Source organism: Gnatocerus cornutus, chromosome 2 (genome assembly GCF_029298725.1).
Source record: "Gnatocerus cornutus isolate USDA-ARS CGAHR chromosome 2, icGnaCorn1.1, whole genome shotgun sequence".
NCBI classification, from domain to species: Eukaryota; Metazoa; Arthropoda; class Insecta; order Coleoptera; family Tenebrionidae; genus Gnatocerus; species Gnatocerus cornutus.
The window spans coordinates 15479658-15491476 of record NC_142234.1 but is presented as its reverse complement, the minus strand read 5'-3'; the positions used below and the strand labels follow the sequence as shown (position 1 = coordinate 15491476).

Here is an 11819-nt window from a genome sequence, read left to right as displayed (position 1 = left end):
ACTGCGAATTACTGAAGCATAATGAGAGCATGAAATTTGTGCAAATTTCACACACAATAATAAAATGTTCATCAACGCGTCTTAATTTATTACAAGCTCAGAATTGACAATTTATTGTCGTAGTCGCAGAAGAATCTGATTACCCAGAATGTCGTTGAATTTATTGCACATCAAGGGCAAGACGGCATAAAACAAATTACATGCTCCATTTTTGTAAAAAAAAGTTTTTTACTTACATGGAAATTGTGACAATAGATGTTTTCCAGCGTTTTGTTACGGTTCATAAATGTTTTTATCGTGAATCTTAGGCAGATGTTAAATTGCTGCGTTGTTTTCTGCGCTTCTGTCATCGCTAATATTCAAAAGTAAAATAAGGTTTACTGTTTTACTGGCTTTTTATTGTAAAGATTTTCATTTTTATTAGCTTTTTTCCAAGTAAGTTTCAAAGTTTTGTTAAATTTTGATAAATTTTTGTAAAAACTTTAAAAGGAAAGCGTTCAGAGACAAAATTTTAGTGGTTTCAACGTGAGCACCATATTGTGTCAAACAAAAATTTTTAAGATTTGTTTTTAAAAACCTAAAATTGACAACAAAAAATTAAAAAATTAGCATAAATCGCTAAACATTTGAATTTAGTGGCTTCAGTGTGATCATAAATTATTATGTGCGTTTAAAAATTAATGAAGAAAAAAGAAAAGGATTGATTTCTTTTATTTTTATTTAGGAAAAACAGTTGGTTACCTAGACAGCCCAAATTTATCAAACCACAAAAGTGGACCTTTACCTTATAAAATATTTCGTACCAGAGGAAACTCATTTAAAATTAAACAGTACCTTAGATCCCTTCATAAAATTATCGTATAAAAACAGTCTAACCACTCGTTTGCCCGCCTCACTACTAAATCCTTAAATTTAGACCTCTGCATTTCGAAATAAAAGTTTTGCAGCTTTATAGCGCACCATATAAGAATTTGTATTATTATTCATTGCATGTTACTACAGACTCTTGTGTAAATTAAAGCATTTTTAAATGTCGCATCCATAAACCTTTCTCATTTAGAAGATCAGGCTAGTTAATTAATAATTGTTGCAATTAACAGCGATTCAAGAGCCGTATAAAGAAATTAATTAGGCGTATCAAAATTGAACGCAACAAATTTTGCAACATGTGTAAAGAAAAATTGGATATGGGCATCACAAACTTTGTGAAATATAGATCTGTTATCGGAGAGGCTCTCGCTCTCTTGCACGACTTTGTCTAGTTTGCTACAGAAACAGCACTGCTCCATGATGAGAGATTCGTATCGCAGAAATGTTTACGTAAATGATCCAAATGCATATTGAAATTTTGAAGTAGAAACTTCCTACTTTAAACAATGGGGTGATATCCAATTACTTTAACACCGTCGACACCAGTCAAATTAGAAAGATAGAAAGAAGGAAGTGATTGATAAGTAAAAGTAAAATCATTGGAAAATCCAACTAATAGAATCGTAAAAAAATGTTGACAACGACCTTGCTCTGATTCAAATTCTGACGATCATTTTCGCAAATCCATTTCTCAATGTAAATTACACGACTATAAAACATACCATGACAAGTTTACGGCATCTTCACGGACGGAGACACACGCTTCTAACACGTACTCTTATACCGTATATTGCAACTTGCAGCTGAAAGAAGATACACTTTTAAAATCAAGTGAATAAATAGCGGATTTACACATGTGGACTTGAGTATTGAGCATTTGCAATGACATCATTGGCTGTAATGTGACACTTTCTACGGACTAAAGTTTATTTCAATGTAAAAATACGAGAGGAGACTAAAAATTGCAAAAATGGATCCGTTACGATGATGCACTAAATACATGAATGTGAATCACGATCAAATAGGTATATAAACGGGAGAATTCTTACAATTTTCATTCACTAGTTTAGACACCTTTGTCTCTAGTCACAGAGCTCTTCTGGCAATCTTGAAATAATTTATGGTAGATTAATAAGTGCAATTAACACCTTTGGAAATGGAGAAAGTAAGGCAGCTTTTCGCTAAATTTTTACCCTTGCGTGTTGCATCTGTTGAAACTCTTTGTTTTACTTTTTAATCCTATTGTTGTTATGATTTATATCAAAAACTATAATTTCAGTTTTTCGTAATATTATTTCTGGTGGGAAGTGCCTCAATTAACGCTGAACCTCCTGTGAATTCTTATCTTCCTCCATCTCAAAGTAAGTGACCGCATAAATAAGAGCTTATGAAGTAATCTCGAAATAATTTTCGAAGATGGAGGACCCAGCTCAACGTACGGTCCACCAGGGTATCAACCTGGGCCACCTGTAAGCAACGGTAACGGTGGAAATGGTGGAAACGGAGGAAACGGAGTTGCTCCTCCACCTTTGTACGGACCTCCAATCAACGGCGATAGATATCCTGACAGTGATCAACAACCCGGCACCAGTTACCTACCTCCCCAAAATGGCAACGGTAACGGTAACGAAAGACCTAGTCCAACTTACGGCGCACCTAATGGAAATGGTAGACCAAGTTCCACATATGGAGCTCCCAATGGTAATGGTAACGGTAACGGCAATGGAAATGGAAGACCAAGCTCAACGTATGGAGTACCTGGTAACGGTAACGGCAACGGTAATGGAAGACCAAGCTCAACATACGGAGTTCCTGGAAACGGTAATGGTAACGGACATCGTAATGGAAATGGTAACGGACATGGTAATGGAAACGGTAACGGACATGGTAATGGAAATGGTAACGGACATGGTAATGGAAATGGCAATGGAGGAAGGCCAAGTTCAACCTACGGTGTTCCTGGATTAAACGGAAACGGCAACGGCAATGGAAGACCCAGCTCAACCTACGGAGTACCCAGCAATGGCAATGGTCATGGTAACGGTAATGGCAGACCATCATCCACGTACGGAGTTCCACAAAATGGAAACGGAAACGGTCATAGTAACGGTAATGGAAATGGTGGGCGACCTGGTGTAACCTACGGTGTTCCCGGTAAGCTATACATAAGGGTAACAAAAAATCGTAATCTTCGTCCTGTTTTCAGGAAATGGTAACGGAAATGGTAACGGCAATGGTAACGGAAATGGAGGACCAGGGGCTTCTTACCTCCCACCTTCAAATGGTAACGGTAATGGTTATCCCAGCAATGGCTATGGAGGTGAAGAAGAGAGCACAGTAAGTATCATAACTGCAATTTATATCGTTTCACGATTTGAATTTCAGGAGCCGGCAAAGTATGAGTTTGAGTATGAGGTAAATGCTCCAGAATTTGGGGTACAGTTTGGACATCAGGAATCAAGAGACGGTGATTTAGCAATAGGCGAGTACAACGTTCTGTTGCCAGATGGCAGGAAGCAGATTGTGCAATATGAGGCGGACTCTGAAGGCTATAGACCAAAAATCAGTTACGAAGGTACAACAATGGTTACGCTGTCACATTGCACATTAACATAAGCTTTTTGCTAAACTAATTAGTTTAATTTGGATGTTACATGTATGTAGGTACGCAGTGTTGAACTGGTAAGTCAACTTAATGCATAAGTAGATAAATTGCCCGTTGATAAAAGAATTTTAACATCAAAATAAGTGAAACTGTTCGATAAATAACTTATTTTGATGTTAAAGTCACAACGTACTTAACTAATCTCTCTGTGATCAGTTGAACTAATGCAACGCTAAGGTTTGCAGTGCTAAAAGACAAATAATTGTGGTATTGAAGATTTAACATCACTTGCACATTTTGAGCCAAAACAGCTTAATCCTTCAAGGATGTACTACCTTATTAAAATGTTTTTATTGATAGAAGGAAACGGTAACGGATATCCCTCAGGACGCCCCAATGGTAACGGTAACGGTAACGGATATCCATCAGGACGACCTAATGGCAACGGAAACGGAAACGGAAACGGGCACGGAAATGGAAATGGACACGGAAACGGAAACGGAAATGGAAATGGAAATGGAAATGGGTATTCCAACGGTGGGAGTAATGGAGGATACCCCAGTGAGGGACCATACTGAATGTCTAAAGTTTAGACTGTTTTCCAATACTGTATTAAGGTTGATCCAGACATCAAAGATTTGTGACTGAATTAGGATTAATTATTACCAAAAGATAATTTAAATTGCTTTAGATGGATACTTAGTACAAAAGCCATGACGACTGCTTCGTTTTAAGGGAAATGATTTATAATTTAGACAATTCATGTATGATAATTTATTTAATCATTTTATATTGTATTAGTTTATTTGTATAACATTGTACATATCATAAAACAAATATAATATTATTTGTAATAGATGCGTAATAAATATATCCTCAATGCTATACTCACCTGTATTTAAAAAACAGAATATAAAGTACCTACATATTCATGAGAAATGTCTATATATCAAACGTGAGAGTGGAATTTTGTTGGGCGATTTCCTTAGTTAGTACGATGAGCCACATGTACAATAATTAATACACCAAGTACACGAAAATTAATAATTAAGCGAATTCCAGGCCACCAATATTACCTCCGATTTCCCAAGTAACCAATTACTGTTTAAAATTAATTAAAATAAAAACTAATTATGCCTAAAAATTAAAAAATAAACAGAAAAAATTATTCCGAACCAGATACTCGTTGTGGATGAAAAAATGTTGCCTCCAATTCTTTACATTAAAAAATGTTATGAGAATACCATATCTCACATCCATTAGACGCTCAACTTGAGTTTTATGAAGTAATAAACTTTATTTTATAATACATAATTAGGTATGTCTTGGTAAGAGGCGTTTATGTAGGTAGTTTTATTTTAATACTTCGTGTGAATATTTATTATAGTTTAATAGTCAGGTTCAATTGTAATGAAACGAATTAGATAACAAAATAGATGCAATATTCAAACAATGTTTTCTTTCAAAGTATATAATTTAAAACAGGCGGAATAATTTTAGAACCCATCAAGTGCATAGTGAAAGGATATTATTTATCATGTTAAAATACACTAATGCAGTCTCATAAATTTTTAGTATGGTCTTAGCTAAACGAATGTCATCATCTGCAAGTCCTGATGTCAGTGCAATAAGCACTTTATGGAATGAAAATTGCATCCTCGAACATTACGAAAGAGTTTTGTTCAGAGCAGGGTCACTCCGAGAATTTTCAGGTTTATGTAGGTCAGATCTAATTGAGCGTAATTAATTGAAGACGCTAAAAAACACAGTTGAAATAAAACTTTCAATCATCGTGTGGCTATGACAGCGATTAAATTACGGAGAGCCATTAAATTACCTCTTTTAGTAACCATTAATAGTTTAAGTACTATCTAATTAAGAGTTTTTTAGTCATGAACGATTAACGTTTGAAATATCAGACAATCATACCGTTTCAATTAGTTTTTAACATTTAGATCAAAGAGTTTGTTTTATCAATTGAAATACGAAATTTACGATTGCGAGTATGGTTAATTTACATGTAAAGTAAATTACATAAGTGAGAACGTTATTTCCAAGTTCTTCATCATATAAATGTTATAAAAAGCACATTCTTCGTGCGTACACATTTCGGGAAGAAAATTGCAGACACTGGCTGTAAGCGTGAGAACCATTATCAATTAGCAAAAGACATGAAGCACCAGTTCATTTACTACTTGTAAATAATGGCAGGTAACGATTTTGGTTAACTAATTAAACCTTCCTTCTATTCTATACTGTAATTATTATAACCGATCATAAAGGATGCCGCTATAAAATTCAAATAAATACACCCTCTTGGCATTTCCTAGTAATAAGATAATGCAACGAACGATTACAAAATGAACGTACTCGTTGGGCTGTGCGGTATTATCTTTATTCTTGCAGATTACAAGTTGGGATTGATAGGCTTAGGTAATGCAAATGTGATGTAACCGTTTTAGTTTTAAAGTGTTCCACTCAAGCGATGCGTCTAATAAAGTAATCAAGTTTTATGGCGTCTCTAAATACTTATTTTAAATACAGTTACGAGCAATAAATTTTGGACATCGTTCTTGTTCTTATATTTAACAGTATTTATTGCAAGCAAAGACATGCAACAGAATTTTTAGAGAGGTGCATATAATTTTTTTTCTTACATTTTAATTGCTGCTTCCGTAACATAAAAATCTGTCGTGATGTTCAATCCTTAATTAGCTTTGATACATTTTTATTTAATTTTTAATGATTTAAGGTTAATGCTTGTATCATTAAAACATTTTTACGAAGATTCTAATTCTAAACTTATAATAATAATTTTTGATTACAATTGTTAATTGTCTTCGGAAAAGCCTTCCAGTTATTGCATTCCGTTTTGTGCAATCTACCTATCTCTAAATATTTTTATTCCTTCTAGGATTTCCTTGATCTCTGATAATTTTACGCATTATTTAAACGCTCTTAATGATGATAAACTTGACTTTTTAGTCTAAAAGGTAAAGTGTTTAATATCTGTCCTAGGTACTCACATAGGTAATAATTAAGGAGCTTCCACAACATTACCTAAGGATATACGTTCTAAAAGAACAGTAAAATGAGGTGAAAGATAATTTAACTATTTTGAAATTATAGTAATCTTTTATCATAAAACTTTGTTTTAATTAAAACGATCTACATAATTAAAACGTGATATTTAATTTCAAGCCTCTGGGTTGTTCACTTGATGCAAAACAGCAAAAAGCGAATACGAATTTTTGAGTATCTAAAAATTTCGTTCCAAAGTTAGTCAATTTTTCTTCACTTACCAGAAGAAAATTATCCAGAGAAATTTGGAAAAAATCTACTGCATAGAAAACCAGTTCCTTCTGCGTGCGAAAAATAAAAAATAATAGGTTTTTCTTGAAGTCTACAGATCCTGCGACCCAATCACTTTCAAAAGCCGCTCGAGGTAGTAGTTGACTCTGAAAAGCGTCGACATCCATGGAGAATTTAATTTGTAATTTACTTACTCTGGACATTAGTTCATTTCCCCACCAACAAAACATTAGTAATTCTGTCATTAGTACTCCTACATAAATTATCACAGCAACAAATCGTCCACTTCCTGGAACAATTACGCTTATTTCGAACAATGTTAAACAGAGAGACAGAGCGCTTATTACAAACTGTCCAAACATGATTCCATTTAATATCTGATAAACATCGTGGAAACACCTGAAGTTAAAGCTTACAAAACAAATTCTCACTTTTAAATAACTCACGATAAAATCTCTTTGTGGTGTTTTATGCACTGAAATAGCTCTGCATCCATATTTGGAGTATTTCGGGGCGAGATGCTTTTTAAATTGTCACTTAAGAAATCAACTTGAATAATCAGAACAGCAATCAAATAAAAACATAAACAATCGGTGGCGGCGTGTGTGTGCGCTGATATCAAACAGCACAAAATTTGGTGAAGATAAGTTAGTTCGAACCACGGGGACACTTTCCAGTCGTAAGGATACCAACCATCAAAAGGTAGCCGTTTTCTATGTTTCCAAAGATCAGGCACTGGACTTAAAGAGAAACAAAAAATTGCCAAGGTTGGGGTCGTGGAAAGAAATCGAAACATCAAATCATACAATTGTAGAGTTGGTTTAGCTATCTCTTCCTGCCGGGAATTCTTCGGTTGGAAAGACGGTTTCTTCATACTCTCATTCATCCTCAAAACCCGCGCCTGGTGTTTAATAACATAGTATGCCTTAACAGAGGTGAAGATTTCAATAAGAGTTAGCAATCCCGATGAAGCCAATTCGTTGATTTTGTTGTAGTGCTGGATGATAAACATCGCTTGAGACAGATTGTGAAAACTGAAGAACAAAAACGTACAAACTGCGTACAGAAGGTAAAAATCAAATTGAAAAACGCCATGTTTAAACCAAACACCAAAGACTCTCAACTGCCGTGAAATTTTATTGATTCTCACCTGAAAGTCGAGAGCCATGATTCAAACAAACTAACGACACTCTCGTCAGAGGTTTTTATGTGACATTTAACATTTAAAATTTATAATATTCTGGTAGTACATGAATTATGATTGAAGGGTTCAAACGGTAATAATAGATTACCAGCTAAACAGCTAAACATTATGAATGTTACAAAACGACTGTCACTTTCCGCTTTTGCAGCTCGCAATGAATTAGTGATAAATTCTCCAAAAAAATTCGATTTATTATTATGTACGAACGCAACGACGCGGTTTCAAAATCCCCACATAAATAATATTCGAACAGCAGCGATTAGTAAATCCATTTTTAAAACTCAACGATAAATTATTTAAAAAAATGTTTTACCTGAAATTGTGAGCCACAAAGAAATATTGATTTGTAAATGGGTCATTATGATTTCTTCACTGCATCATTTACTTCTTTTTAAAGTTTTCTCGCTAGCTATAATAACAGTTATTTAATTGAGGGCAACGTAGAGCAGTGGATGAGTTGAAATAAATTATCCGAAAAGAATTAATACATCACGATTTATATGGCAATACTTAATAAAAACGGTTTAATGCTGCAGAAACAATAATTTTATAATTTCTTGATTACAGCTTTTGCGCATTTCTGTTTCGGTATTAGTCATGCTAAATTAATTTGAATACCGCTCAATTCCAAATGATTCCCTTTACGTGTTTATATAATGTGGAATTTTAGGCAATAGATTTGATTGTACTGTAATAAATTGTCAAGATTCAGAAGAGAGAGAACTTGTTACAAAACTATTAATACACATTAGCGGATTTTTTGTAACGATTTGTTATCGTACGTTGTGCAATCTAAGTAGGTTATGTATCACATAAATTGGATTCTCACATTATTTTGCATTAAAATACATTTATTCAATAAGGAAGTTTATAATTAACCTTACACACGACCCAGCAACTTTCATTGATGATATAGAGAAGCTCAAATCATTTGCACCAGTTATGTTAAATTAAAACAAATTGATGCGGAAAATTTCAAAGCAAATTTTCAGCTACTTATGTAGAAATGTAAATCCACCTCCGGTCAAACGTAACTCTATAATTCATTTAATATCTGATCATAACATAATTCCTTCAGCAAGTCGTTAAATTACAACTTTATATCAGTACATTTCAGTAAAACAGATATGAAAGAATCGTGCATCTAATTTAAATAGAGAAATGTTGTAACATCCTGTGATCAGCATAATAAAATTATTATTTAATCATTTAGAGATATATGTAGGTCTGTACGAAACACCTACAGCTGTTAGTATAATAGTAACAATGTTGAAGAAATAATATATTTGGTCACTTTTACGTCCACATAATTTGTAACCTTCTGAGAATCGAGAAATCCGCCTTAGTCCGAGATAATTTATGCATGTTATCGGTGACTCTATTTATCTTAAGAAGCTCATGCAGAAGTTGCACAGTTATAAAAGTGGGTGGAACCTTCGTAAATATAAATTTCGCTTGGAGCAAATAGCATTACACCATACTCTAAGTGGTGTAGGTGCCAATTTTAGAAACAAATATAATTGCTTATTATTTTAAATTTTCGAAATGACATTTTAACTATTATTGGTAACCGCAGATCCAGATAATAAAATTATTTTATGTAAATTGATTCATTTAGTTTAATTGATGTTAAAATTAACTTCCTCATTGTCCAGAGGACAAAAGAAATAAAACTCCCCATGATCCCAACAATCAAAGCCACGGACTAACTGGAACTCATTGTTCGAAAGTCTGGCTCAAGAGAGAAATAATAAGTAATAGATGACCTCGTTGTTACATATTCCCAACGTAATATGTAGCATCACTTGAGAATTACAAGTGAAAGTACTTGATTTTTTTTTCGATTCAATCGTGCTCCATACAGTTATTAAGTTTTAAAAAATATAAAGCAATAAATTAAATGAAATCTTGCTGAAGTGATTGCGCTTCGAAGCTTATTAGATACCGCTGGAGTAATCATTATTAAGCAGTTCCAATACTGTAGCAAAAAAGTTGCGGAATCAATCATCTCGACAAATAATATAATTATAGAAATTTATTTTAGAAAATTTGATTGACAATGTGTTGGCTGAAATTTCTAAAACAAATCTCATTATTCCTATAATCATGCGATCACGAGGCTTGCTACATGCAGGAAAAATATAAAAACTTACAAGTAGAAGATTTATTTATGAAATAAATCCATTTCCGAACAAACATAGCACATAAAAATCATCAACCTCTTCTGAATTGCAGCAAACTTCGTGAGCATAATTTCGACACGTGGTACATTGTATCCCATATTTTTTTGAGTTTGAATACATATTGCAATATTTGCATTTTGCATCACTTTCAAAGTTTTCTTGCGAAGAAGACAAAAGGTCACAGTGGCGTCTTGTTTGCTTCTTAAAAGCTACCATCTCATTACTTAAGCGAAACAAAGCAAAAACCACTCAAAAAAAAATTGAAATTGATGAGTCAAAACTGAAGACACAGGAGCCAGTACAGTACTAAAATAATTGGTAAAAACTACTGCTGCTAAACATCTTTGAGTGATTCTACGGTAAGAGGTAAAATTGGTGGCAACGCCAAAAATTGAGAAAATATTTAAGATAATAATTTCAGTCAGAGAACATTTAAGTAGATTTTACACTCTACAATAAGAACCACTATAATTTATACAGATCACTTTGATAACATTTCGGCCGATTAAAATTTCTCTTCTTTGACAGGTCATATTTTCTTATACATATGTAGTTTACTTAATGGTGAAAGATTTATTCACCGTTACGTCAAATTTTCTCTTTCTTGTCTATTTGCCTTGATTAGCAAATCACAGAAGTGTAATCTTATAATTTTAAATTTTTCTAAAAATTGGTGCTGATGTAGGAAGTAGGTTTGTAAACTCTTAATCAGAAACATGTTGGCGCCAACGCCGTCTTTTTATTAATATTATGGATTTGGGAGCGCTTTAAATATTAAAATTTTGAATAATTCTCCTGCTCGTAACTTTTTATTTATCAATAGATTTCATTCGTTTTGGGGGCGTTCGGAACATAAAGAAACAAGGCAATAAACTAAAGAAAAAAAACAATTTGACAGTTTATTTTTCTTTGGAATTTGTCTAGATTCCAAAACCTTTTAACGTAGAATATTACTTTATCCTCGCTTTTATCAAAAAGTTTAAAATTTAGAAAAAACTTCGGTTCAAATGGGTCCTGAAACTTACGCTTAAATATTCGATGAGCTTAGGTCAGAAACAAATTATCTGTCATTCATCGTCATTTTTCTTAGCTGCACTTGATGTAGCGTCTGCACTTCTTAAATTGGGACCTATTACTAAACCTGCAAGTCATACAAAATGATTTTGTTACGAGTGCATCAATGAATTGACGACGGTTTCCTTGTGTGTAAACTTGAAATTTACAACGAACTTGACCTCTATAATTTTTATATAACTCAAGTTGTAAATAAAACAATAAGTCGGAAGTAAAACTCGACGTTTAGTTCTCAATTTGTCTGTTATCTAACGTAACAACCGTGATGATTTACTCAGAAACGAAAGTTTGTATTTGATATAATAATGAGTGGATGTAAACTCATGAATACTCTCACTCCCTGAAACATTCTTGGTGTGACTACTATTATTAATGCAACTTTTGCTCAAGGTTAGTGTAGATTTAGATGATCTAATATTGTTGGTTAATCGCTAATCCATTTAATTCTATCGGATAGTTAGGTATAATTTTTTCGTGTATCTGATTAGACCTATAATTTGCACGGCTTATAATTTTGAAACCTCGTAAATGCTGAAATGCTGAAACATCCACGGAAGATTTATTTATTCAT

The 11819-nt window shown here is 33.4% G+C and overlaps 2 protein-coding genes across 3 annotated transcripts; one reads left to right on the top strand and one right to left on the bottom strand.

Annotated features, from left to right (window-relative positions):
• Positions 1 to 1932: 1932 nt before the first annotated feature.
• On the top strand, positions 1933 to 4270 carry resilin (pro-resilin). 2 transcript variants are annotated; one of them, XR_015771782.1, is made up of 6 exons: positions 1933 to 2035; positions 2150 to 2231; positions 2287 to 3024; positions 3077 to 3207; positions 3256 to 3552; positions 3836 to 3921. XR_015771782.1 is itself a non-coding variant. In XM_088050886.1 (6 exons), the coding sequence occupies exons 1-6, from the start codon at positions 2027 to 2029 to the stop codon at positions 4051 to 4053; spliced, it is 1368 nt and encodes a 455-aa protein (XP_087907012.1). In that variant the 5' UTR covers positions 1933 to 2026; the 3' UTR covers positions 4054 to 4270. The 2 variants fall into 2 exon arrangements, 1 of the variants encoding a protein (XP_087907012.1); XM_088050886.1 differs by having other exon boundaries at positions 3256 to 3445; positions 3836 to 4270.
• Positions 4271 to 6671: 2401 nt separating this feature from the next.
• LOC148179460 (4-vinylanisole receptor-like) lies at positions 6672 to 7676 on the bottom strand. The gene is made up of 5 exons (XM_088029540.1): positions 7594 to 7676; positions 7234 to 7527; positions 6982 to 7186; positions 6778 to 6933; positions 6672 to 6734 (listed from the first exon to the last, which is right to left on the bottom strand). Exons 1-5 carry the CDS (start codon positions 7671 to 7673, stop codon positions 6672 to 6674), a joined length of 798 nt encoding a protein of 265 aa, XP_087885666.1. The 5' UTR covers positions 7674 to 7676.
• Between the last annotated feature and the right edge of the window lie 4143 nt (positions 7677 to 11819).

Coding starts and splice junctions, on each gene's coding strand:
- resilin (XM_088050886.1), top strand. Junction 2,232..2,286: donor TTATCTTCCTCCATCTCAAA/GTAAGTGACCGC, acceptor TAATTTTCGAAG/ATGGAGGACCCAGCTCAACG. Junction 3,025..3,076: donor TGTAACCTACGGTGTTCCCG/GTAAGCTATACA, acceptor TCCTGTTTTCAG/GAAATGGTAACGGAAATGGT.
- LOC148179460 (XM_088029540.1), bottom strand. CDS start 7,673: ATGAATGAGAGTATGAAGAAACCGTCTTTCCAACCGAAGAATTCCCGG. Junction 7,528..7,593: donor GCTAAACCAACTCTACAATT/GTATGATTTGAT, acceptor TTTCTCTTTAAG/TCCAGTGCCTGATCTTTGGA. Junction 6,934..6,981: donor GAAATGAACTAATGTCCAGA/GTAAGTAAATTA, acceptor GACGCTTTTCAG/AGTCAACTACTACCTCGAGC.